Raw genomic sequence first — 25,545 nt, forward strand, 5'->3', positions numbered from 1 at the left:
TTTAATCCTCACCTGAGGATATTTTTCCATTGGTTTTTAGAGAAAGTGGAAGAGAGGGAGAGACAGAGAGAAACATCTATGTGAGAGAAACACATCGATTGGTTGCCTCTTGCACAGGCCCCGACCAGGGCCCGGGCTGGGGAGGAGCCTGCAACTGAGGTACGTGCCCTTGACTGGAATCAAACCCGGGACCCCTCAGTCCACAGGCCAGCACTCTATCCACTGAGCCACACCAGCTAGGGACACCCTCTTTGTTTATGAGCAAAGCTGCGAGACAAGCTGTGGTACATGTCCTTGTGGTACAAGGACATGTTGGATGAAATGAGAGCTGTCCCCAGTTGGGAACTCTGTGAGGGAACGGCAGGGAGTCACCAGGTGGGCCGGGTGATCAAAGGGCGGTGGGGAATGGGCTAATGGACACTGTGTGCGTGTGTGCGCTCCCCAGGGCATCGCAGGGACTGACGTGGCCAAGGAGGCCTCAGACATCATCCTGACTGATGACAACTTCACCAGCATCGTCAAGGCGGTCATGTGGGGCCGCAATGTCTATGACAGCATCTCCAAGTTCCTGCAATTCCAGCTGACGGTCAATGTGGTGGCCGTGATCGTGGCCTTCACGGGCGCCTGCATTACTCAGGTGGGCACTGCGGACCACCTTGCCCAAGGAGGACCCTGGGATCTCCCTCCCACAGCCCCTAGGGCCTGTAGGAGGAAGCCAGTTTCCGAGACCCCGCCTGCCCTGTACATCTGGACCCCAGTGCAGAGAGCAAGCCCAGGGACCCTGCTGGCAGGCATGTGCAGGCGAAGAGCTCCCACCTGAGGCCCCCAGGTTGGGAGAGCCAGGTGTTTCCTTTGCTGATTTTTTTTTTTTTACTGAGATAAAATTCACATACCAAAAAAGTTCCCCATTTGAGAGCATACAATGCAGTGGCACTTAGTATATTTACAGTGCTGTACAATTATCATCTCTATCTCGTTCCAGAATCTTTCCATCATCCCAAAAGGAAACCCCGTACCCCTTAGCAAGCACTCCCCATCCCCCCTCCCCCAGCCTCTGGTACCCACAAATCCACTTCCTATCTCTACAGACTTCTCTATTTATTCTGGACATTTCGTATAAATGCAATCAAACAATGCGGTTGTTTGTGTCTGGCTCCTTTCGCTTAACGCAATGTTTTCAAGGTCCAACTGTGTTATATGGATCCAGACTTCATGCCTTTTGGTGGCGGAATAATGTTCCATTGTATGGCTGCAGCGAGTCGTGCGCCCATCCCTCCATCCATGGGCACTTGGGTTGTTTGCACTTCTGTGAATAACGCCGCTGTGCACACGCATGAATGCAGCTTTATGTGGACTGGGGACTGGCGTTTTCAGTTCTGCTGGGTCTAGTCTAGACCTACAAGTGGAAGTGCAGGGGCCCTGGGAACTTGTATTTAACCTTTGAAGGAGCCTCTTCACCTTTATCAATAGTCCACTTCTTTCCATTAGTGAGTCTCCAGAACTTGTCGCACTTTCAGAGGTTTTGTGTTTGTTTGTTTTTAATATATACGTTTATTGATTTCAGAGAGGAAGGGAGGAGAGAGAGAGAGGAGAGAGAGAGAGAGAGAGAGAGACATCAATGATGAGAGAGCATCATTGATCAGCTACCTTCTGCACGCCCCACACTGGGGATCAAACTCACAACCCGGGCATGTGCCCTGACCTCCTGGTTCATAGGTCGATGTTCAACCACTGAGCCATGCTGGCCGGGTGGTTTTGTGTGTTTTTTTAATCTTCACCCGAGGATTTTTCCCCCCATTGATTTCTGAAGAGAAAGGAAGAGAGGGAGGAGGGAGAGGAAGGGAGGGAGGGAAGAGGGAGAGAGGGAGAGAGAGAGAGTGAGAGAGAGAGAGAAACATCAAAAATGACAGACACACATCAATTAGCTGCCTCCTACATGCACCCTGACTGGGGCTGGGGAACCTGCAACCAAGGTACATGCCCTTGACCAGGAATCAAACCTGCAACCCTTCAGTCTGCAGTCTAACCCTCCAACCACTGAGCCAAACCAGCCAGGACCAGAGGTTTTTTTACTGAGATAAAATTCACATAACAAACTGCACTGTAATCGCCATTTTAACCATTTAAAAGTGTACAATTCCGTGGTTGTTAGTGCATTCACAATGTCATGCAATCATCACCACTGTCTCATTCCAGAACGTTTTCATCACCCCCGTGCCTGCTAAGCAACCACTCCCTCATTCCTCTTCATCTGCTTTTCATCTGCTTTCTGTCTCCTCAGATCTGTCAGTTTTGGAAGTTTCATGAGAACACAATCATACAGTATGTGGTTCCTGGTGTCTAGCTTCTGTGGGTCTTATTTTTAACCAACAACTCAGAGACGAGGAGGAGAAGGAAGGCCCGTGCAGAGTTTCTGCCTCTTCCTGCTCCTCGGGTGTGGGGGACCGGGAGGCCACCATTAGTCAGGCTCTTTCACAGGCTGGGCAACTGCCAGCCTCCTGCTAATAATTTGGGCCACGCCTTCTAGATCACTGCCACCAGGTAAGAAGAGGAGACTGGCAACATTTTAAGAGCAGGAATCAGCCCAGTGAAAACTCTCAACTATTCTTAGAAAACATAGGTATGGAGCTCAGCCAACATGACTCAAGTGTTCGAGCGTTGACCTACGAACCAGGAGGTTACAGTTCGATTCCCCATCAGGGCACATGCCCGGGTTGTGGGCTCGGTCCCCGGTGTGCGGCGTGCAAGAGGCAGACGATCAATGATGCTCTCTCATTATTTATGTTTCTATCTCTCTCTCTCCCTCTCCCTTCCTCTCTGAAGTCAATAAAAAATATATGTTTTTTTAAAAGGGAAACAGGGATGGAGATGTCACGTTTTGGTTTTTTGTTGTTTTTTTTTAAAATATATTTTATTGATTTTTCACAGAGAGGAAGGGAGAGAGATAGAGAGAGTTAGAAACATCGATGAGAGAGAAATATCGATCAGCTGCCTCTTGCACATCCCCCACCGGGGATGTGCCCACAACCCAGGTACATGCCCTTGACCGGAATCGAACCCGGGACCTCTCAGTCCGCAGGCTGACGCTCTTTCCACTGAGCCAAACCGGTTTTGGCAATGTCATGTTTTATAGCAGGGGTCCTCAAACTACGGCCCGTGGGCCACATGCAAATACAAATATTGTATTTGTTCCCGTTTTGTTTTTTTTACTTCAAAATAAGGTATGTGCAGTGTGCATAGGAATTTGTTCATAGTTTTTTTTTAAACTATAGTCCGGCCCTCCAACGGTCTGAGGGACAGTGAACTGGCCCCCTGTTTAAAAAGTTTGAGGACCCCAGTTTTATAGGAAGGTCGAATTTGTTGCACTTTTGCTTGAATGAAATTCCAGTGATATTGCCCCTGAACTCAGTTTCTTCCCAGGAGCTGTGGGCCTGTAGGGTTTCCAGCACCACATTGGGGCGACTGCCTCTTCTCCACAGGACTCTCCTCTCAAAGCCGTGCAGATGTTGTGGGTGAACTTGATTATGGACACATTTGCCTCTCTGGCCCTGGCAACAGAGCCGCCCACCGAGTCGCTGTTGCTGCGGAAGCCATATGGCCGGGACAAGCCCCTGATCTCCCGAACCATGATGAAGAACATTCTGGGCCATGCGGTCTACCAGCTCACCATCATCTTCACGCTGCTGTTCGTGGGTAGGTTGGTCCTGGGCACACTGTGCTGCTACTGGATCTTTGGGCTCCTGCCCTGTCTGGGGGTGGAAGGCACAGATGAGCACCTGGGGACCCGATTTCCGGTGAGGACCCACCCCTTGGCCCTCACCTCCCTGCTGCCCCTCTCTGCGTATGCCCCACCCAGGTGTCACAGGCCCCTGAGCCGCTGAGAAACTGTCCAATGCTCCATAGAGCGGGTGGCATGTCTCAGCATACACCCAGACCAGGTTACTCACCCATCTGTCCACTCACCCCATGACTGTTTACTTCTCCAGGAGACAATGACCAAAGTGCTCTCCCGGAAGTTGTGAGAGGAGGAGGACCAGGAGAGAAAGGGGAGAGGAAGAGGGAGAGGGGAAGGGAGGAAGGGGGTAGGAGAAGGAAAGGGAGATAGAGGAGGGGACGAAAAGAAGGGAGGCTGGAGGGGAGAGAAGGGGGGTGGAGAAGAGGAAGGGAGAAGAGGGGAAGAAGGAGGAAGGAGAAAAAGGGTAGGGAGGAGGAGGGAGAGCAGAAGGGGGAGTGAAGGGGGAAGGAGAGGAGGGAGAGGGGTAAAAGAGAAGGAGGAGAAGAAGGGGGAGGAGGGAGTCAGAAAGCAAGAAGGGGGCAAGGGCAGGGGAGGGGAGAGAGGCAGAGACAGGAGTGTGGACAGTAGAGGGAAGAACTGACGGGGAGAGGCTGGGCAGAGGGTGCTCAGGGCGACAATCACAGGGTCCCCAGCCATTGGCTCTGCCTGCAGCCCAGACATGGAGGGCATGGAGCCCTCTGGCACACTGGCTGCTCCTGGGAATCCTGGTGCCAGTGCCTGCTGTCCAGTCCACCTCTGAGTTTCTTCTGTGTCGGGTAGGCTCTGTGGAGCAGACTCATTATTATTATTTTTAATCCTCACCCGAGGATATTTTCCCATTGATTTTTAGAGAGAGTGGAAGGGAAGGGGGAGAGACAGAGAGAGAAACTTCCATGTGAGAGACACCCATTGATTGGTTGCCTCACGCATGCGCCCTGACCAGGACCTGGGATTGAGCCAGCAACAGAGGTACGTGCCCTTGACCAGAATTGAATCCATGACCCTTCAGTCTGCAGGCCATCGCTCTAATCACTGAGCCAAACCGGCTAGGGCAGATTCCTTTCATTATATCGGGGGTGGGTTTGCTGGTTTGTGTGTGTGTGTGTGGCCTCTCTCCCTTATGTCGGGGTGCTCCCCATGTATCTGCAACCCTGGATTGTGGGTGGCCTGGGTCCCCATCACAGCACTCCAGCGCCTGGTGAAGTGAGGTTTTCAGCACATATTCCTTGGAGCAGAATCAAAGCTCAGTGTGCAGGAGTCACAGTGGGGGCCCCCAAATATCAGTATCTGGGGACCCTCTGTGGAGCTTTTCTATGATTTCTTGGGAGCAGAAGCCCCCTGGCCTGCCCAAGGGCCTAGCCTGGCTGCCTTGTCCTAGGGCAGGGCAGGGTGGAGGAGGGCTGGGCTGCCCTCCACCCCGCAGCCCCCCGAGTCCTTCCCAGCCCACCCCCAACTCAACCCAGCAGGCAAATGAGAAAAGATGTGCCAGAGCTCTGTCTTAGTTTCTTTGTTTTCCTTTTAAAAAATATATTTTTATTGATTTCAAAGAGGAAGGGAGAGAGAGAGAGATAGAGTCATCAACGATGAGAGAGAATCATTGATCAGCTGCCTCCTGAACTCCCTCTACTGGGGGTTGATCCTGCAACCCAGGCAATGTGCCCTTGACTGGAATCGAACTTGGGACTCTTCAGTCCACAGGCCTACGCTTTATCCACTGAGCCAAACCAGCTAGGGCTTAACTTCTTAAAAATATATATATTTTTATTGATCCCAGAGAAAGGAAGGGAGGGAGAGAGATAGAAACATCAATGATGAGAAAGTCATTGATTGGCTGCCTCCTGCATGCCCACACTGGGCATCGAGCCCACAATCCAGGCATGTGCCCTGACCCGGAACTGAACCGTGACCTCCTGGTTCATAGGTCCATGCTCAACCACTGAGCCATGCCAGCCGGCCTGTCTTAATTTCTTCATTTCTGCCCTCGGGTTTCAGGTTTTGGTGCCAGTCCCTCACCCCCGCCCAGGTCCTGCTGCTGACCTTGGCTGTCTCGCCAAGGGGTTAGGGCTGTGCCTGGCTCAGGGCCCTGCTCCCCTCACGTGGCCCTTGGCTTACAGGGGAGCTTTTCTTCGACATCGACAGCGGGAGGAACGCGCCCCTGCACTCACCGCCCTCGGAGCACTACACCATCATCTTTAACACCTTCGTCATGATGCAGCTCTTCAATGAGATCAATGCCCGCAAGATCCATGGCGAGCGCAACGTCTTCCATGGCATCTTTGGCAACCCCATCTTCTGCACCATCGTCCTGGGCACCTTCGCCATTCAGGTAGGGGGAAAGGCCCACTCTTGGGAGAGGCGGGGAGCATGTCCCCTTGGTACTGGCCTCTCTACTATTTTTTAATATTTTTATTAATATCAGAGAGGAAAGGAGAGGGAGAGATAGAAACTTCAATGATGAGAGAGAATCATTGATTGGCTGCCTCCTGCATGCCCCACACTGGGATCAAGCCCACAACCCGGGCATGTGCCCTGACTGGGAATCAAACCATGACTTCCTGGTTCATAGGTCGATGCTCAACCACTGAGCCACATCGGCCAGCCTGGCCTTTTTTTTCTTTTTTTTTTAATCCTCACCTGATGATATTTTTCCATTGATTTTTAGAGAGAGTGGATGAGAGAGGGAAAGACAGAGAGAGAAACATCGATGTGAGAGAAATACATCGATTGGTTGTCTCCTGTATGCGCCCTGACCAGGGTCCGGGCCGGGGAGAAGCTTGCAACCACGATACATGCCCTTGACTGGAAGGTGCCCTTCACCAGAATTGAACCCAGGACCCTTCGGTCCACTGGCAGACGCTCTATCCACTGAGCCAAACCGGCCAGGGTTGGCCTGGCTTCTTTAGAATAAAAACAGGCCTCATCCTGGGTCCACCTGCTGGATCCAGAGGGGCTCAGGGGCCTCCTCAGACCTGACCTTCTCACAGGTCCCACTGGGTCAGCCATGGCCATTTCTAACAGCCGTTTCCCTTGTGCTGACACACAGGCCTCTGCCTGCCACAGGCTGGCCAGTCCGCTTCCCAGGAGGGCTGAGCATTTGAACAGAGGGTACATTCATAAAACATGTGACATATAGTGAGGCCCACAGGCCAGAATACTTGTTCCTCACAGTTCTCAGAGGAGGAGTCTGCCCCACTATCGGGGGCCACCAGGGCCAGTCTGGAGGCTGAGGGAGAGGGGGGCGACAGAGGAAAGGGAGGGGGGCAGGAAGAGATTAACCAAAGAACTTATATGCATATATGCATTGTCTATGGACAACAGGGTGGTGAAGGCCTGGGGCTGGACAAAAACCGGGTGGAGGGGGGCAATAGGGAGGAAGAGGAGACATCTGTAATACTCGCAACAATAAAGGTTAAAAAATTTTTTTTTAAGAAAGAGGAGCTGTGAGGTGGGGTGAGTAGGCTGAGGACGGGCTAGTGTGAGTGATTTCAGGGTTGGGGGGGAGGGCTGGGCTGTCCCTGGTTGTCTGGAACCTGGCTCTGGGTGAATGGGGCGGAGGACAGTGGCCTGAAGTGTGAGAGCCCGTTGGTCTGTATTTTAAAAGCTCGCCACTAGGTGGAGACTTTCTCTCAAGGAGAAGGCAATGAGGGAGCAGGAGGCCTGGCGAGGTGACGCTGGTGTGCCCAGGGCTGTCCAGAACAAAGCGTGTCCAGCGTATGCACGCAGCGTAAATGTTAACCCCTAGAGTGCCAAGGAGCGCGATCGCGCTCCTCCTGTCTTTCCCCAAAAGTGCCGGGAGCGCTATTGCGCTCCTCCTGCAGTGTCACTATTAGATGCTGGTAGTTCACTCTTTATTGACAGATGGCGCCTAAGGGCAGATTACTTATGATGCCGAATGTTTGTAGTTCTGAAATTGACCACTGGCATTTATCTGCCTAATTTTTTTACAGGTACTACGATTTGATGAAGTTTTTTCCCCCTAAACTGCTGTAAAATCAGCAAAAATGCTTTGGCAATTTTAGCATAGTTCCTAGGATATTGGCTGGCACTCAAAGGGTTAAAGAATCAACTTTACAGAAGCTGGAAATGCGGTTTCTCCGCTGAGCCCACCTGCCTGGGGAAAGCAGCAGCCTCTCTGAGCCTCTGAGCAGGGCGGGGCCGCCCGCAGGGCAGGATGGGATGGACCTCGAGTACTAGAGGAAGAGGGTGGTATGAATAGGTGTGCCGGCTGGACCCGCCTCCCTCCCTCCCACCCTCTCCTGCAGATTGTCATCGTCCAGTTTGGTGGAAAGCCCTTCAGCTGCTCCCCGCTGTCCACGGAGCAGTGGCTCTGGTGCCTGTTTGTTGGTATTGGGGAGCTGGTCTGGGGCCAGGTGAGTCTCTGTTTTTTCAGCTTCCCTAGTCCCGCCCCCTTCCCCCATCTCATTGGCTTTCCTAGTCCCGCCCCCTTCCCCTTGTCTCATCAGCTTCCCTAGTCCCGCCCCCTCCCCCATCTCATTGGCTTTCCTAGTCCCGCCCCCTTCCCCCTGTCTCATCAGCTTCCCTAGTCCCGCCCCCTCCCCCCAAATCATTGGCTTTCCTAGTCCCGCCCCCTTCCCCCTGTCTTATCAGCTTTCCCAGTCCCGCCCCCATCGCATCTGCTCTGCAACAGCCCTGGTGATGGGCACAAGGCCAGGGAATGGTGGGCAGCTCAGGGACCCCTGCCCCTGCTCCTTGCTCCTTGCTCCAGAGCTTCGGAGCCCAAGCCTGGGAAAGCAGGTGGCATATTCAGGTTGGCGGCACTACACAGCGGGGCTCAGACGTGGGACATGCCACGACTCAGGTGGCAAGGCCACAAGCGACAGTGTCAGCAGAAAGAAGGTAAAGGGCCATGGCGGGAATGTCACAGGGCCTTGGCAAAACCACCCATCACTCCCCTTTTCATGCTAGGACCTAGGAATCATCCCTTAACACTGGGTGCCTTGGGAAATCCCCACCTATCTGAAAACAACATCCTGCTAAATCCTCCACGGGCAAGAGAAAATGTGAGGGAAATGAGGAAATACTTTGAGCTGATGGAAAGTGAAACCCTGACACCTCAAGCTCTGTGGTTGCAGTCAAAGCCGTGTGTGTGTGTGTGTGTGTGTGTGTGTGTGTGTGTAGGTGTCACAGTACCTGAGGATTAAGTCAGGAAGAAAGGGAGGGGCCGCCCAGGCCTCTGAAAGCGTTTCTCCGGAATCTAGAACACTGCGTAGGATGCTGAGCCCAGGATCCACTCTGTCCTATGTGTTACTCACCTCAGGCCACCACAACACATACCACAGACTGGGTGGCTTAGACAGCGTAGGTTATTCTCCAACAGCAATAGGGCCTGGAAGTCCAAGATCAAGTCTACACAGGGCGGGTGCAGGAGAGACCAGGCGCAGCTTCCAGGCCCCGGCACTGATGTGCCAACATGCACGGGCGCTGCCACCAGGAAAGCATCCCTGGCCGCGGTGTGCAGGGACTTCCCTGGGAGTGGGTCCTGCAGGCCTGGGGCGCCCACGTGGCTGACCTCGGTCTCAGGCTCCAGCCCCTGGAGGCCAAGGTCGTATGTTGGGCCCAACCCCCCCTCAGACAGCACTGTCAGTAGAGACTACCTGCAGAGCGCGCGCCCAGGCAAACCAAGGCCTCCTCCTCAGGCAGCGCTGCCAGGTACCTAGAGGGCAGGTACCTAGAGGGCCCTCCCAGGAGCTGAGGGCTGAGGACAGAGTTCCATCTGGTAAAGCAGATCCCTTAGTTCACACACTACGTGCGAAGGTTGCACCAGCTGCCCCTGTGGCCCTCTGCTTGGCTGGGGGACGACAAGGAGGAGCCATAGGCATGCACACCAGCTCCCCCAGGGCCAGCTCTGGGTCTGCTCTCTCTTTTTAAAAAAAATATATTTGTATTGATTTCAGAGAGGAAGGGAGAGGGAGAGAGAGATAAAAACATCAGTGATGAGAGAGAATCACTCATCAGCTGCCTCCCACACGCCCCACACTGGGGATCGAGCTGGCAACCCGGACATGTGCCCTGACTGGGAATCGAACTGTGACCTCCTGGTTCAAAGGTCGATGCTCAACCACTGAACCACACCAGCCAGGCTGGATCTGCTTTCTTTAATGAACAGGAAACCAAGCCCCTCAGAGGAAAGAGGCTGGCTCTCCCTCTGGAGTGTGGAGTTGGCACCAGGCACAAGTGGCCCAGGCATGAAGCCTCAGGGACAAGGAAGGGATGTCCAGTCCTGGGTGTGGGGATACACGGACACCTGCCTCAGCCATTGTCAGAGGGAGCTGGGCAGCCTGGGTCCCTTCTGGGCCCCGCAGAGCTCTCGCCCTGAAAAGCCCGGCCCTGCTCTGATGGCCACCCCCGCCTGCTGTCCCTCGCCTCTGGCCCCCAGGTCATCGCCACGATTCCCACCAGCCAGCTCAAATGCCTGAAGGAGGCGGGGCACGGGCCTGGGAAGGACGAGATGACTGATGAGGAGCTGGCCGAGGGGGAGGAAGAAATTGACCACGCCGAGCGGGAGCTCCGCAGAGGCCAGATCCTCTGGTTCCGGGGCCTCAACCGGATCCAGACGCAGGTAAGCTGCCATGCGCTAGGCCACTCGGCTTTTCTGCTTCCGGAGGGTGGCAAGCAAGCAACAGGCAGCGAATGGGCGTGTTGAGCAGGGGACTGACAGGCAAAGCCTTGGGTCTCGCGGCCACGATCAATGCGGGCAGTGGCTAGTGTCCCTATGCCATCCACACACATACCCTCTGGCAGTTGTGGCACTGAGGTGGCCCGCCACCTCCCTCAGAGCCCAGCTGGCCTTCCCGTAGTGAGGACAGGTGTCAGCTGCAGGTGTGTGCTGTGACCAGTCGCTGTGTCTCTGGGGGCTCTGAGGAGCTGCTGGGCCTCACTGTATGTGGCGGGAACTGCCCCCAGGTCACAGGGAAGGGACATTCCGGGGATGACCCAGATGCCATTTCAAGTAGCCCTTGGCAAACTCACCATTCACTGGGTTCTGTTGGGGATTCCGTGGAACGATGTCATTTGGGACATGGACTCCGGCCACCAAGTTGGTCCTTTCTGGTCACCCCACTCTACAAATATCAGGGCTGCTGTCCTCTATCAAGTCCCACAACCACGACTGCCCAGCCGTGAGCCCTGGCCAAGGTTTCACAAGAGCCCGCCCGCCAGAGACCGCCCTGCTCTCTGCCCCCAGCTCTTCCCAGCCAGCCTTCTTGCCAGAATGTTCCATACTCGCTGTCTCTCCATGGTTTTCCCATGCACTCACTTGTGATCCCATCGCAGCCTAGCCTCTGCCCTCAGCGTCCCAGAGGCTCGCGTCAAGGTCTACAAGGCATCCTCCCGGCTCTCGGGGTCAGGCTGTCCCTCCTTCCTTCCTGCTTCGAAGCTTCTTCCCAGCGCCCTTCTGGAAGTGCCGTCATCCCTGCTGTCCCTGGCGGCTTGCTGTCCCCTCTCCACCTCGCTCTCTGCTCCCGCCTGCCACCCCCGCCTCCCGCTGAGACATCGGTCCACCCTGCTGTGGCCCTCGTGTGTTGAAAATCCCCCGGACCCGGGGGCGTCGGACACGATAGGGAAGGAAGGAGGAGCGGGTGAGAGCTGCCCCATGTGCGGATCAGGGATCCTGCCTGACCCTCCGCCCTCCGCCCCCTCCAGTCACCCGCAGCCCCGTTCATTCATTCAGCTCCATCCAGCCCCTGCCGACCTGCCACACAGACAGATGCTGGTCTCCGCCAGTGCCCGGTGCCCCTCACTCACCACCGCCTCCTCCGTCCAGCCTAGAACCGCGGAGCGCCGCGCCCTCACCAAGATGCTTCCCAGCACCCACCCTGGGTTCGGCCACCAGCTCACCTCCCAGCCCCAGCTCACCTCCTCCCAGCCCCCCAGCTCCTGACCTGTGACTCCAGAGCCCCAGGGACATCTCAGAGCCTCTTCTTGTCTCCCCGCACACCCGGGGCCTCGGCATGGTTCATCGGCTCAGCACGGCCTCCTCGAATGCAAGTCCCCAGTTCTGCTGCCACCCCGGCCCCCCCGCGCAACACAGCATCGGCTCAGCATAGCCATTTCCCGCCCCTCCTGGGCTTCCTGCTCCCCCCACTCCCCGCTCCCCCCACCTCCAGCCCAGGACCCCCAGCCCCACTGCCCCTGACCTGGCTCCGATTGCTTCTCCTCCTGGGGTCCCACCAGAAGGAAGGATCCCGGACTGCTCAGCCCTTCTCCAGAGTCTGTTTAGGCAACTTGGACCCCTCGGCCTGGGGCAGGACCTGAGACACATCTCTCTCCATGTCTGCCCGCCAGCCCGGCACACATCGCCACAGGCTCGTCCCAAAGACTCTTCCACGCAGTGTGCCCAAAGCCCCAGGCCCAGTGCTACCTCGTGGTGCACACAGCTCGGCAGCTGCTCTGCACAGCGCCTGGGGGGTCATGGGGCTCCGCCTCAGGCACCCCTCCTCTCTTCCCCAGGCTCCAGCCTCAACTGTGGCCACGAGCTCCCAGCCTTCTGCCGGCTCCACCAGCCCTTGCTCAGCTCGGCCCCTCCAGCGCCACTCTCCACACCTTCACCCATGTAGCCTCTTCCCCTTGTCCTAAGGGTGAAGTCCAGGGTCCAGACAGTGGCCTTCGAGCCCCTGCCTCTTGGTGTCACCCCACACCTCCTGCGCCCCTGTGACCCCCTGCTGCCTTTCCAGATGTGCGCTCTGCTCCCCCCCCCCCCCCCCCGCTTCGCTGTGCCTCCGTGCTGGCCACCCGTCCGGGCTCCAGGCCTCCCCAGCTCCCGCTGTGTCCCCTCGGGGGATCCCCCCCTCATCCTGCAGCTGCCCACTCAAAGGCCACCGCCTTGTGAAGCCTTCTCAGAGTCCACTCCCTCCCGCCACCGTGGACCCTCGCGGATGCTCGGCACACATACTCATGGCTCTTCTTTCTCCCGTGGCCAGCCATCTGTGCACCCCGCCCAGGGCGCTGGAGTCAGTGAGGAGCACGCTCCCCCAGGGGGCGTCCCAAAGCTGCAGCGTGCAGGACTGCCCCCAGACCTCAGGGTGCTTTAGGGCTGGGTGAGGTGGCACCAAGGAACTCCATGTTTAAGGGGCTCCCCAGGGGTCCGAGGGGCTTCTGCAGTGGAGCAGTAGGAAGCCAGGTCTCTGTGCCGAGTACCTAAGCTGTGTGGCCCAGGAAGAATGTCTTAGGTCGGGCAGAACACAGAGCGCCTGGTAGAACAAGAGTAGCCTTTGTAGCCAGGTGTCTACGTCTCCCCATTGCCTTCTGGCCACTGGGCTGTAAGCCCCACCCACCCTGGCCTGGCCCTGACGGGCTCTTGTCCATCATGCAGAGCATTGGCAGGGGTGGGGGTGGGAGGGAGTGCAGCAGCACCTTGCCTGCCCTGGTCAGCCCATCAGTGAACCTAAGGTTGAGCCTAGCTTTTCTAGCAGCTGAGACAACAACCCTGCCCGGATGTGAGGCATCTCAAGGGAGGTCAGCCCCGGCCACCTGCGCGTCTGCGTCCTGTGTGCCTGTGGGCTCTGGGCAGGCGCTGCTGCCTGGCTTATGGAGTGGTCCCCGCAGTCGCAGTCTTGGACTTCCAGGCTGTTGGGACTGGCAGTGTCCATGTAGACACTGGCCGGTCAGATCCCTGCTCTACACAAGAGGAAACAGGGCCCAGAGAGAAGGGACTCAACCGAGGTCACCCAGTGGGAGCGTGGGCCTGCTGGGGCCCAAGTCTCCGTGCCCTGACCCACTCATTCCTCTGTGAGATCTTGACCTTGTCACGTCAGATTCCCCACCCTTCTCAACAATGCCGAAACCGATTGGTTACTTTAGCTCACTTTTTAACAGTGTATGTTCTTTTTGATGCAAAATACCTGCTTGAAAAAAAAACAAACAAAAACAGAAATAAAGCTCCCCCGGGTTGTATGTACATCCCAAGCTAAGAGAAACATTGTCTGGGTACTTGGCCCTAGATTTCTGGATTTTGTGAACCACAAAATCCCTGCCCAGGCTTCGGAGGCCAGCACAGCTCTTCATGTTGCTCAGTGGGGGCATTTCTAACCTGCTACTTGCGCTCACCATCATTTCATACTAACATATGAATGCACCACAATAAAAAGAGAGTCCTTGAAACCCAGAGCACGGAGCTTCTTGGAGCGCTCATGACGCGGTGTATTGCACATTCTGTATGAACCAGCGAGAAGTTTCAGCAGCAATTGGGCTTCCGGGGGTGGAGGATGGGTGACAGTTTTGCAGTATTTTGACTGATACCATCATCCCATCTGGACACCACACGGAGAGGCCAAATCAGAGGCAAGAAAGGCATCTTTCCCTTCCCTTGTCACCTTTGCCACAGCAAGAGTCCCCTCTTGAGACAGACCTACGTCCATAGCCTTAGAAGCATCTGCTCAATGTAAGGAGGAGACACACCCTCCCCCCAAGGGACGGCGACATCACGGCATGGGTCACGGGTCATCTTTCTTCAGTGTGTGGAGGCACGCCCAGCAGTGTGCCAGCCCTCCACGGGGCTCAGCATGCCTTACTCACGGGGCTGTCTTGGTCCTGAGGGTCCCCTATTTAAGAGTGGGATGTGCTGGGCAGAAGGGGGTCTCGGCGGCCAGATCCATGACAATAAGTCTTTTCTGTGGCGTCCTCATTTGGGTTGGGGTAGGGGGAGTCTCATCACTCAAGCTGCCTTCTTCTGAGAAGCCTACCTGTCAGATACCCCGCTGAACCTGGTGGCCACCTTGTAGCTACGGCAGGGGCTTGAGGGTGGGGCAGGTCGTTGGGCCCACATCAGGTCAACAATGCATTCCAGGCTCCAGAAATGCATACTTGCTTCGCTGTTCACATCATCCAATGAGCTACAGAACACTTTCCACAAGTCAAACCCACCTTCTAAGACCGAAGATTCCCCCAATCACCCCCACACTGAGGGCATTCCCAAAGAGGTGGCCAAAAGTGTGCCACCCTGGCTGGCCTCCCAGAATCTAGGCACATGGTTGCACAACACTGGGCATTCACTGTGGCCACTCAGTTGCTGTTCCTGGGAGCCCCACACCCAGGTCTGTTCACCCCTGGGCCCCCATGCCAGTCCAAGGTCGGGTCAGGAAGTCCAAAGACACTTGACTCCCAGCAAGTTCACCCATATGGTTCTCATTTTCCGAAGACCCACTTCCCTTTTGACTTTTAGGAAGCTTAAAAGGTGGGGGACAAAGCAAAAACCTGTCTGCTCCCCAGAATCCGGGCTCTCTGCTCTCCCTCCTGCCTTTCCTGTGGCCCCTCCCCTCTTTTATTTTTCATTTTTTAATATGTTTTTATTTCAGAGAGGGAGGGAGAGAGAGAGAGAGACATCAATGATAAGAGAGAATCATTGATTGCCTGCCTCCTGCACGTCCCACACTGGGGATGGAGCCCACAACCCAGGCATGTGCCCTGACCAGGAATTGAAGCTCCTGGTTCATAGGTTGATGCTCAACCACTGAGCGACACCAGCCTCTTTTTAAATCCATTCTTCCACCAAGGCTTCCCCTGGGTGCCCCTCAATCACTTGGATGATCGTAGAAGAAGTATGATGGCCACACCTTCCGGCAGGGCAGGGCAGGCTGGCAGGGTGAGGTGCAGGGTAAACGAAGGACAGGCCCAGGGACGGGCTCCTGTCCCCCTGTGGTGCCACAGGGAGCCTTGTTTCTAATAGGAGCGTGTCATATCCCTCAGGTGTGTTGGGGCGGAAAAAAAGGTTGAGACCCACTGACCTAGGATAACAAAGTATTGCAGACACAGGTATTTGATGAGTGGCTTGCCATGAGCTTAATGTGAATGCAAATGACTAAACGTTTGCAGTGTGCCTGGTTGTTAACCACCCGCCCTCCCAGTCTTCTGAGCGCTAATCAATTTGCTCAGCAAAACCCTCTCTTGGTGGATGACACAGAGGCCGGCCTGGGCCACAGCCATGGCCATGGCCCCGCCAGGGAGCTGGGCGACCTAGATGAGGCTTTGCTGTCACGATATGTGCCCAGTGTGGTCCCTGTCCTCGCCCAGCCCCACCCCCGTGCGCTAGCCCGGACAACAGTGCAAGCCAAACTTTATCTCATTTTCTCTCCCACAGATGGAGGTAGTGAGTACCTTCAAGAGAAGCGGTTCATTTCAGGGTGCCGTGCGCCGGCAGTCTTCGGTCCTCAGCCAGCTCCATGACGTAACCAATCTTTCTACCCCTACTCACGTAATTCTCTCTGCTGCCAATCCCACCAGTGCCGCTGGGAGTGAGTCTTGAGTCCCCTTTTCTCTCATAAATGGCATCTCTGGGGGAGAAAAAGCCTCTCCAACTCTTCCTTCTCTTTTTTCCAGTCTTGCATCCTCCGCTCACCGTGGCTTTTCCGTTCTTTCTTTACTGCCCTGTCCAGTCCTTCCCGCCCAGATGGTGTGTCTCGCCAAAGCCATATTCTCTTATGAAATGTACTGAATCCATGGCACTGCTGGACCTTCTGTCCTTTTGTTTGGTTTTTTTGGTTTGCATTTAGTGCTCCTTCTGTCATTGGTTTTCTTTTCTTGAACTCGTCTGCACTTGCCGACGGTTCTTCATAAATTTGGGCTGCTTCTGGTGGTGTCTGGTGTCAGGGGTGGAGGGGGCACCTCGGTCGGTGTTCGGTGGGGCAGCGAAAGGGAGGCAAGCAGGCTCAGGGTCACCTTCCAGGGCTGGAGGGGAAGGCAGGTGCCTTTGGGGCATCACTGGCAGCGGAAGAATCCAGCCCTCCTATTGGGGACTAAAGTGTCAGCTTCCAGAACTTTCCTTGAGGTGGTTTCCAAAGGCACCAGGCCTGATGTGAGCTTCAGGGGGCCTCTGCCACGTGTTCCTAGATGGGCTTGGCGGTGGCCAGCTGCTCCTGCTCGGGTGCTACCTGCCCCGTAGGCCCTGCCCTGAGCTCTCCCCACCCGGGGGTTAGAGGTGCCTGAGGCCTACCATGAGCTGGAGCCTTCCTTACACCCCCAGCCTGCACTTTACATTCCCGTCGGTTCCCAATGTACCATCACTCTTTCCAAACAGGCCTGGGCATGGGCAGGTCTTAACCCGATCTGGTCCACCCTTTCTCCTTCTCCCTTTGAGAAACGAGAAATCAACTCCCTTCTATATGGTCCGTGTTTCTGCCATGTTCGTCACGTTTCCAGAGAACCCAGGGCCTGGCCTGGAGAGGTAGAAACTCCCCTAACTACTCACATCTTTTCACAAAGACAAAGGGTGAGCCACTAGGCCATGGAACCCGCCAGCCCAGGGAACGGTGTGGGCCCCCTGCTCCCACCCAGAGCCTCCTGCTTCTTGTAACAAACTGGAGATTTTCCAAAACCGAACAGTAAACCTTCGAGTATGAGCCCAGAGCCCCTGCCGGGATGGTTCGATGCTTCCTCTTTCCTTTCCTTCCAGTGAGACCAGCAGCTCTCCCCCGGTGAACACACCACTTGCCCGCAGACGGGACCATTAACCACGCCGTTTTCCCCACCGGACCCTGGGATTTCCTTTTGCTTGATTTCATCTCTTTCCCTTGTTTCCTTTGTCGTGTCTTGTCCTTTTTCCTTTTCTTTTCTTCTTCTTTTATTTTTATTTTTTTTTAGGAACTGGTGAGAGGTCCCAGTGGGGGGGCATCCCTCCTCTTGCTAAAGCTGTCATTTCAGGCCACGCTGCCCTTTAAGGAAGGGATGTGCGCCGTACCGGTCCCCGCCGGGCCACCTTGTCCCCTCTGGAAACACACACATCCCTTCTCCAAACCACAGGCACACGCTCGTCCATCTCCCCTCTCATACTCGCTGGGCCACCCACCTGGGCCCCAGCTAGTGGCCAACAGATGTCACAGGTGAACTAAAAAGCTGTGGCCTCATCCCAGAGGGACCCAGCCACCACTCGACCCAGACAGTTAAGGACAGGAGTGGTCACGGCCTCCTGAGACTCAGCAAGCCCCGGCTGGGCAGCACCTTCCTTCCTGGGAACAAGGGGACCCGAGGGGACGCGGGTCTGCCTGAGGGACACACGCTGATGTACACCTGTCCATCCCCCCCCCCCAGCCCTTGACTTCCTCCACATGCCCCTTTGCCATCTCTCTCTGCCCTTTCTGTCTATCCATCTGCCTGTCTGTTGCCTTGTGAGGAAAGCAGCCAACACGGACCCCACTGCGCATGCCCCTGAGGCTCTCTCCATAGCGCTGGCCTTTTCCCACTAGTGCGCCAGCCCAGGCCTCCCCTCTGTGCTCCTGGCGAGGCCTGCTGGCTTTGGCTCCCTCTGAGTTCCTCCGGCTCACTCCCTGGGGGGGCGGGGGGTGGGGGGGCAGCTTCTCTCCTCTTCCTCAGCTCCTAGTACCTTCTTTCCTTCTGCAGCCACCTATCCCCCACCCCCACCCCCATCTTCCCACTTCCAGGAGCCCAGCAGTGCCACCTCTCCCCCTGGTCATGTGGCCAGACGAAGGGCCGCTGTCCCTTCCACACCACATGCCTCTGGGGAAGGAGCAGGTGGCAGGCCCCGCTGAGAGCTGAGCACCTCCTGTGACAGCAAGGGGGTCCCGATGTCCTGACTCACAAGGGTCAGCCTAAAAGGCTCACCCCAGTTAAGTGTCAGCACCTCAGAAAGAAAGGACCCCACTGTGGAGAGAGATGCTGGTTGGAAGACCAGGCAACACCGGGGGACGCACCTGTTTGTGGAAGCCACCGACCCAAACTGCTCTGTGCCATCGCCAGGTGGCAGATCGGTTTGGAACTCTGAACCGGCCCCCAATCCGAGCTGCGAGGACCCCAGGAAATCACCAAAGCCAGCACCCTCCTCGGGGAAGGCCTAGCAGAGTTGGGGTTAACCCAAGGCCATCGCCCTCTCTTGGAACTTGCCAGAAGGAAGGCAGGGTGCCAGCCACCACAGAGCTCCCAGCCTAGGCAAGAGGCAGCATTGTAGGAGGAGCGGTGGTCGCAGGTCAAAAGGTTTCCCCGAGGGAAACTCCCATTCTTGTGCAAAGGTTCCTGTCTTCCTTTCCCACCCCCCAGCCAGTCCACACTTGTCCCATGTGCAGGGGCAAGTGTCTCCACACATCCGGGCCCCTGGGCTGACACCACTTCCGGTGAGAGCCTCAGGCTCTCCGAGAGCGGAAGGCCCAGTGCAGGGTGTGGACAAGGAGCCTGAGGGCCAGAGCAATCTGTTGCCTCAGGCCCCAGCACATAGCGCCAATGCAGGGAGTATCTGGAGCTTGTTCTTGGAACTAGAGGGAGAGGGGCACTCCCTGGAGGGGTGACCAGGGGAGGCCAGAGAGGCTGTGAATCTTGGGACTCAGTGTATCCACATCCACACCTGCCCACCCTTCATATCCCCTGGGCACCCCACGCCTGCGTGCACACGCGAAATCTTGCCCACTCGGGAGTCCCAACACCCTCCCTGCTCTCTCAGTGGCACACAATGACCTCTCAGTGGGGGGTGGGGGGAGCCTTGGCTGCTTCCCCCCCTACTCACTCAGCCATTTCTCCACCCTCCCTGGCCTGGGGGCCACTTCCCATCATGGCTGCTTTATTCTCAGCCCAGCGTGTAGCACCTTCCCCTACATAGCCACCGCCTCATCTCATGGGACCTCAGCTGTGGCCTTGAGGCCGGCCCACACCAGTAGGTCACGAGAGCATTCTTTAATAATAACCATTTTCAGTCTTTTTTTAAACCAAAGGAGTACGAAATCCTATCCCCTCTTGGTACATCAGTCACCCCTTTCCTGCCCCAATCACATTCCCCTAAGGTGTGGCCAGCAATGAGCGGCAAGTCCAGGCGCCGGATGGCTGCCTCCAGGTGTGAGTTGGCACACGCAGACACACCCCGGCAGGCCCTCCCCGGCCACACATTCAAAGCCCCACCAACTTGCCCCATGGCCCTCCCATGCCAACAGGGAGCTGAGCCTGGCCCAGCCCTTCCTGAAGCCATGCCTGGGCCTCTATACTCGAACGTTTACTGTGACAGTGGTTCATGGCAGGGCTCCTGACCCGGCCTTGCCAAAGGGACAGGCGCCAGCAGTGAGTTTGCTAAGATGTGGCCAGAAGGGCTCCCTCAGGGCTCTTCAGTTCTGATTAACCGTGCCCCAAACAGATCACAGCAGTTGCTTAATTTTTTTAAATATATTTTTATTGATTTCAGAGAGGAAGGGAGAGGAGAGAGAGAGAGAAACATCAATGATGAGAGTGAATCATTGATTGGCTGCCTCCTGCACACCTCCCACTGGGAATCAAGCCTACAGCCCGAGCATGCACCCTGACCTGGAATCAAACCGTGACCTCCAGGTTTATAGGCCGATGCTCAACCACTGAGCCACGTCAGCCAGGCAGCAGTTGCTTTCGTTTCATTGGCTTTTGCAACCTTATGTCCAACTTGGCAAAGCCAGGCCAGGTGAGCCCCCGAGATTGCCTTGGATACACCCTTCTGGAGCCCCGAGGGAACACGCTCATCACACACACACTCAAGGGCGGCCCTGTCACTGAGGCAGTCCCGTGGACGAAGAAGCCTTGCAAAGGAAAAGCAGCCTTGTTTGCTCCTTTCTCAGGAAGTTCATTGACGTACAGCCAGGTCTCCCCACTCGGGTTTCTGGGACTAGGGTATTGGCATTTTGTCTTGGCTATGGCACACTGGGCATGGTCTCCACGCTAGAAACAGTACCAGGCCTGACAGTCCCGAGCTTTCCTGCAACCACAGGCAGGGGCCTTCCAGGCAATTCCTAAAGCACACGGCAGCTCACAGCCTAGGCCAGACCCCGGAAGCCCTGCTCTGAGCTCTCCCCAGTAGGCACTTCTAGGCTGATTCCCAGGGCTGGGAGCCAGGGCCCAGGGAGCTCAGGAAGCTGATGCGAGGCCTTGCAGCTGGACATGGCCCGGATGAGAGGCGAGGCTGATTCCCTGAAAAGCCCGGGACTCGCCATGCGCGGGTCAGCTCAACGCAACATCCTGCTTCCATTGGCACACACGCCTGCACACAGGCTAGGGTACAATCTCCACACAACTTTGGCTTGCCGACATCCACAAAGCTGTGTCTGTGATTGGTTTGGGTTCAATCCCTCAGGAAAGGGCCAGCTGTTTGAAGTTTGGATTTTCACATTTCCTAATCCCATGGCGAGGATAGGGAACCCTCCCCCTGCTGCCCCTTCCATCGTGGCCACATCGCCCCACACCTCTTTGTGTTGCGTTCAAGTCCAAGTCGTGGTTCATGCTCACACCTGCAGGGAGGGTCTGGACCTGGGAAACAGTTCCCACAGCGCCCCCTGGCTGCTGCATCCAGAATTTGCTCTAAATCCAAAGCTCAGATGCCAAGGGAGGCCACAGGTTCCTTCTCCCTGCAGAAGGTTCTGGATTGGTTGGTACAGAGACAGGCATGTTGGTCAAGTGTGGGGGGCTTTGAGAGAGCAGCGGAAGGGTGTGGCAGGAGTCAGAAGAATTCAGTGAGGAGAGGACAGAGAGTGTGGGGACCCCCAGAGCCTGCCGCTCCCACAGCACAGCAGGGCAAGGCCAGAAGGCATAGTTTTTGTTGTGACTGTTGTCATCGTTGTTCAGGAGCCTTTGCTATTATTTTTCTCTTCTTTCTTTTCGGTTCCCTTTTTGCATTTCTTTAATGGGGTGGGTGTTCCCTCAGCCCTCGGCTTGCCTCCCTGCTTTCCCCGCCCTTCTCCACCCACCCCCCCCCCCACACACACACACACACCTGCATCGCCAACTCAAGGGATTGAAGGTCCAACCAAAAGCAGGCATCTCCACTTTCAGCCGTGACCTTCGCCCCCCTCCGCAGGAGTAGGGTCCCCTTTGCAGAGTCTGACACAAACAGCCGAGGGCTTCAGCTCAGTGTGCCTGAGGTGGCCCTGTGAGTCTGGAGCGTCCCCCACCGTCCCCACCAATGGAGCTCCCGGTTTGGGTGGAGGCAGGCCAGGGCTGACATGTGGGGCAGGGGGTGGGCAGCAAACACAAGCAGAGAAGCCAGCTTACATGGAGTCAGATGCTCACAGCCTCCGAGGAGAAGAAAGCAGAGCAGGAGGAGTGTCAGGAGCGCTGTTTTAGACAGAGGCTGTGTCCGGGACAGAGGCTGGACCTGGGAACCAAGTGCCAAATCAGGAGAACAGGCCAGCTGGGGAGGGTCTGGCAGAAGAATGCCCTGGGCAGGGGACTGGGCAGGTGCAATGGCTTGGGGGCGGGGGGGACTCCAGCCAGCTAATGAGCTAGTGACATTGGTACAGAGCCCCTGGGCTGGCAAAGCCATTGGAAGACACTGCCAGGCCCGGTGGGCCCCCTGCTTTCAGCGCTTGCCCCTGAACCCCTGCTGGTTGCAGGTGCCATGTTAGGTGCTAGGGACATCAGTGAGCCAGACAGACAGACCCCTGCCCTCGGGGGCCTTGTGTTCCCAAGAGAGAGAAGACAGAGGAGAGGATAATGGGATGTGTGGGCTGTTTAAGGGTGAGCCCTGTTGGGAAGAAAATGGAGCAGAAGAGGTGCAGGGGTACTGAGGGAGGCAGGCGGGTTGCGACTCTAAAGAGGGACAGAGGTGAAGAGGAGGGGGGGGCTCACTGGGGAAGAGCCTTCCCGGCAGAGGGTGTGCAAAGGCCCTGGGGCAGGAGTGTGCCTGGCGCGCTTGGGGAACAGCCAGGAGGCCTGGGCTGGAGACAGCAAAGGAGGAAGAGGAGGAGAAGGGCTGAGACAGGCCCTGTCAGGACTTCAGGTTTTCCTTCTCAGAAGGCAGCTACTGAAGGGCTTGGACCAGTGGTGGGTGTAGCAGGCTCTGGCTTCTGTTTGAAAAGATTGCTCAGGTTGCCGTGTTGAGACTAGACTGTGGAGGTCGCGGTCGGGAACCTGGCGGGGAGCTGGTCCTGAGTAGGGCAGATCTGAGCAGCAGGAAACGCATGGGGGTAGACCAAGCATGTCAAACTCAAGGCCGGCGGGCTGCTTGCCTAAACGAGGCATGAGGCCCACCGGAAGTTTGACATGCTTGGTGTAGACAAAAGGCCCAAAGATGAGCGCTGCGCCCTTGGACGTGAGAGGATGGGAAGAGGAAGGAGGAGGACCTGGAAACCCAAGGCAGGCTGGGAAGCAGGGGTGTGATAAGGGGCACCCTGGGTGCTCAGCAGGGGGCAGGGGGTCCCCAGGGAGTGGAGGTAGGAGAAAACAGGGTGAAATGAAATGGACGCCGTGAGTTCCAACAACTGTCTCCAAGCCGTCGCCAGCAGCCAGAGGCGACTTTGGCACCAAGAGAGGGTCTCTTTCAAGATGGGACAGATGAGTAACCTAGACAAGGGACAGGGTGGTGGCTGGGCCACCACCTGGGGTGGGTGCAGGGCCAGGCAGTAAAGGAGGAAGTAGGGGCATGGGGGGGCATTGTGTTTCAGTCAGGGTGACACAGGGAGTCCCCCAACCCCAGCCTGGCCGGATCCTCCCCGGCCTTCCCAGAGGCCTCAGCCATACCCTCGGAGTCACTCATCCTTAATGGAGAGTGTTTCCACGAATCCTCTTAATTTTTTTAAAATATATTTTTATTGGTTTCAGAGAGCAAGGGAGAGGGAGAGAGAGAGAGAAACATCCATGATGAGAGAGAATCATCAATCAGCTGCCTCTTGCACGCCCCCCACTGGGGATCAAGCCCACAACCCAGGCATGTGCCCTGACCGGGAATCGAACCGTGACCTCCTGGTTCATAGGTCGATGCTCAACCACTGAGCCACACCATCCGGGCTCCTTTTCTTTAAAATTCTCCTGTTGGAGTGCTTGAAGTCCCCACGGGCCAGGTGGGGGAGGGCAGGGCCTGACTCAGTAGTCAGAGAGGAGGGCCCCCAGGGATGCCTGCCACCCAGAGGGTCCAGGCAAGTGGAATCTCTGCCCTCAGGGCTGGTGGAGCCCAAGGGGCCTCCAGGGACTGGCAGGCCTGGCAGCAGCAGCGGCAGTGGGAGGTTCTCCCGCAAGGAGGTTGGGAGCCAAGGCCTATGGGACACACTGATGGGGCACTGGGCTCAGGTGTCCAGCTGAGGCCCGGCTGGAGCCCTGCAGTGGGATGGGAAGGCTAGGTGAGGGCCAGGGTGGGCAGGGCCAGGCTGAGGGCGCTCCACAGCCTTCTTCAATGGCCATTGGCCATCCAAGGAGAGGTGAGGGGCAGCAGGCACATACATCTAGCGCATTGGGGAGGGGCAGACCCCAGCTGCGGACACAGGTGGTGGCAGTACAGGGTGTGCTTGGCATCAAGGCGGCCTGTGGGTTGTAGGCGGCATTGACAGACAGCCTTGAGGGTGTGAGGTCCCTGTAAGAGTGGTAGAGATGGAGGGGTGGCCTGAGGACCCCATCCTGGGACCATCCCAGGCCAGGAGAGGAGCCTGAGGAGGCAGTGAGGGCCCTGTGCTGTGGAAGGGTACTGGTCCCACTCACTGTCAGGACATCCCTGGCACCCGTGTGCAAGCTCGGGCCTCCAGGGCGAGCATCTCTTAGAAATGTTTGCCACTTCTCACTGAGCCAGTGACTCGGGAATTGACCATGCCCTTCAGCGCTGAGTGGCCTGAACCCCCCACCCCTTCCCCATCATAAGACAAATGCCAACCCCTTTGTTAATAGCCCGAGATTTGCAGGCAGGGGAGTGGAACCTGCAGATCAGCTGAAAGCCCCCAGCAGCGGAATGTTTGAGCAGAAGGCCCTGGAGCCCCCTGTTGGTGACTGAGCGACTGCTGGGTGCCAGGTTTTGGCAACAGGCAGGCCCAATCCCTCCCCCAAAGCCAGGGACAAGACAGGCATCAAAGTGAGTCTTCAGTTCCACCCTGGAGGAAACTTCCGGTTTAGAGCAGCAGAAGCTGGGAGGGGAGGGTTGACTACCCTTCTTGGGCAAAGACTTGGGAGTTCAGCCAGGCACACAGAGACCAGAGGAGGGTCTGAGCAGGGCCCTGGCCTGATCACGTGACCCAGCTCTTAGTGAAGGGATGGGCTCAGCAAGAGGAAAGGGTGTAGCCAGAGTCACGGGATCCTGGCTGGCAAAACCACCTTGAAAGGGCCCCTCAGGGTCAAGGGCAACATTGACAGACAGCAACTTGTTCTCATTTCTGTGACTTTGGGGGTGTGGCCCACTGCTGAAATGGGTATCCCACACCAGCACGTAGCCATGGCAGATGTCGTGGTGGCTCCCCCTGAATTCTGCAGCAGAAAAGGCCCAAATAGTGAAGTCTATCTACAATGGCTACAAAAAAGGACATTCGGTTTCTTTTTATTAAACCTGGCAAGCGATTCTCGATTTCTGTGTGACCCGGATCTCCGAAGCCAATCTGGGGGGAATTAAGGAACAAGGTGCAAATAGTCGGCCGTCTGCAATCCGGAAGATGTGGCTTCACCAAATTCAGAGAAAATCCTAACCTGATTTTGTATATGGAGGTAGAAAATGCCCATTTTATGCATCTCTTTGGCTCAGTGTTTTTCACTTGAAAGGCTGTGAGTTTTGCCTGGTTTAAAGTGATCTAGGAGCACCGGGGCAGATGCTGAGGGTTGAAAGGGACTCATTGTCAACATTGTGATTCATGGTCTAAATGAGGGGGCAGCAAACTTCTCCTTAAAAAGGGCTTGGCAGGCCAAGTCTCTGTCCCACCTACACAATGCCCTTGGATCTTGAAGGCAGCCATAGACAATGCATACATGAAGAGCGCGGCTGTGTACCAATAAAACTTTATTTACAAAACCAGGCAGAGGGACAGAGTTAGCCCTTGGGCCACAGTTCGCCAACACCTTATCTAAACCAACAAAACCAAATCCTAGAACCTTGGGGCTGGAATGACTTTGGGACT

General features: G+C 56.3%; 1 protein-coding gene across 1 annotated transcript in view; it reads left to right on the forward strand.

Moving 5' to 3' along the window:
• ATP2B3 (ATPase plasma membrane Ca2+ transporting 3) overlaps window positions 1-25,545 on the forward strand; it is a 53,771-nt gene that overhangs the window by 25,440 nt on the left and 2,786 nt on the right. The window contains exons 15-20 of the mRNA XM_081081448.1: window positions 446-637; window positions 3,480-3,693; window positions 5,890-6,101; window positions 8,038-8,145; window positions 10,173-10,355; window positions 15,870-15,956. Of these exons, the coding sequence (XP_080937574.1) occupies window positions 446-637; window positions 3,480-3,693; window positions 5,890-6,101; window positions 8,038-8,145; window positions 10,173-10,355; window positions 15,870-15,956 (996 nt within the window). The remainder of the gene's footprint in view (window positions 1-445; window positions 638-3,479; window positions 3,694-5,889; window positions 6,102-8,037; window positions 8,146-10,172; window positions 10,356-15,869; window positions 15,957-25,545) is intronic.

Source organism: Myotis nattereri (assembly GCF_964212035.1).
Source record: "Myotis nattereri genome assembly, chromosome: X".
Taxonomy (NCBI): Eukaryota; Metazoa; Chordata; class Mammalia; order Chiroptera; family Vespertilionidae; genus Myotis; species Myotis nattereri.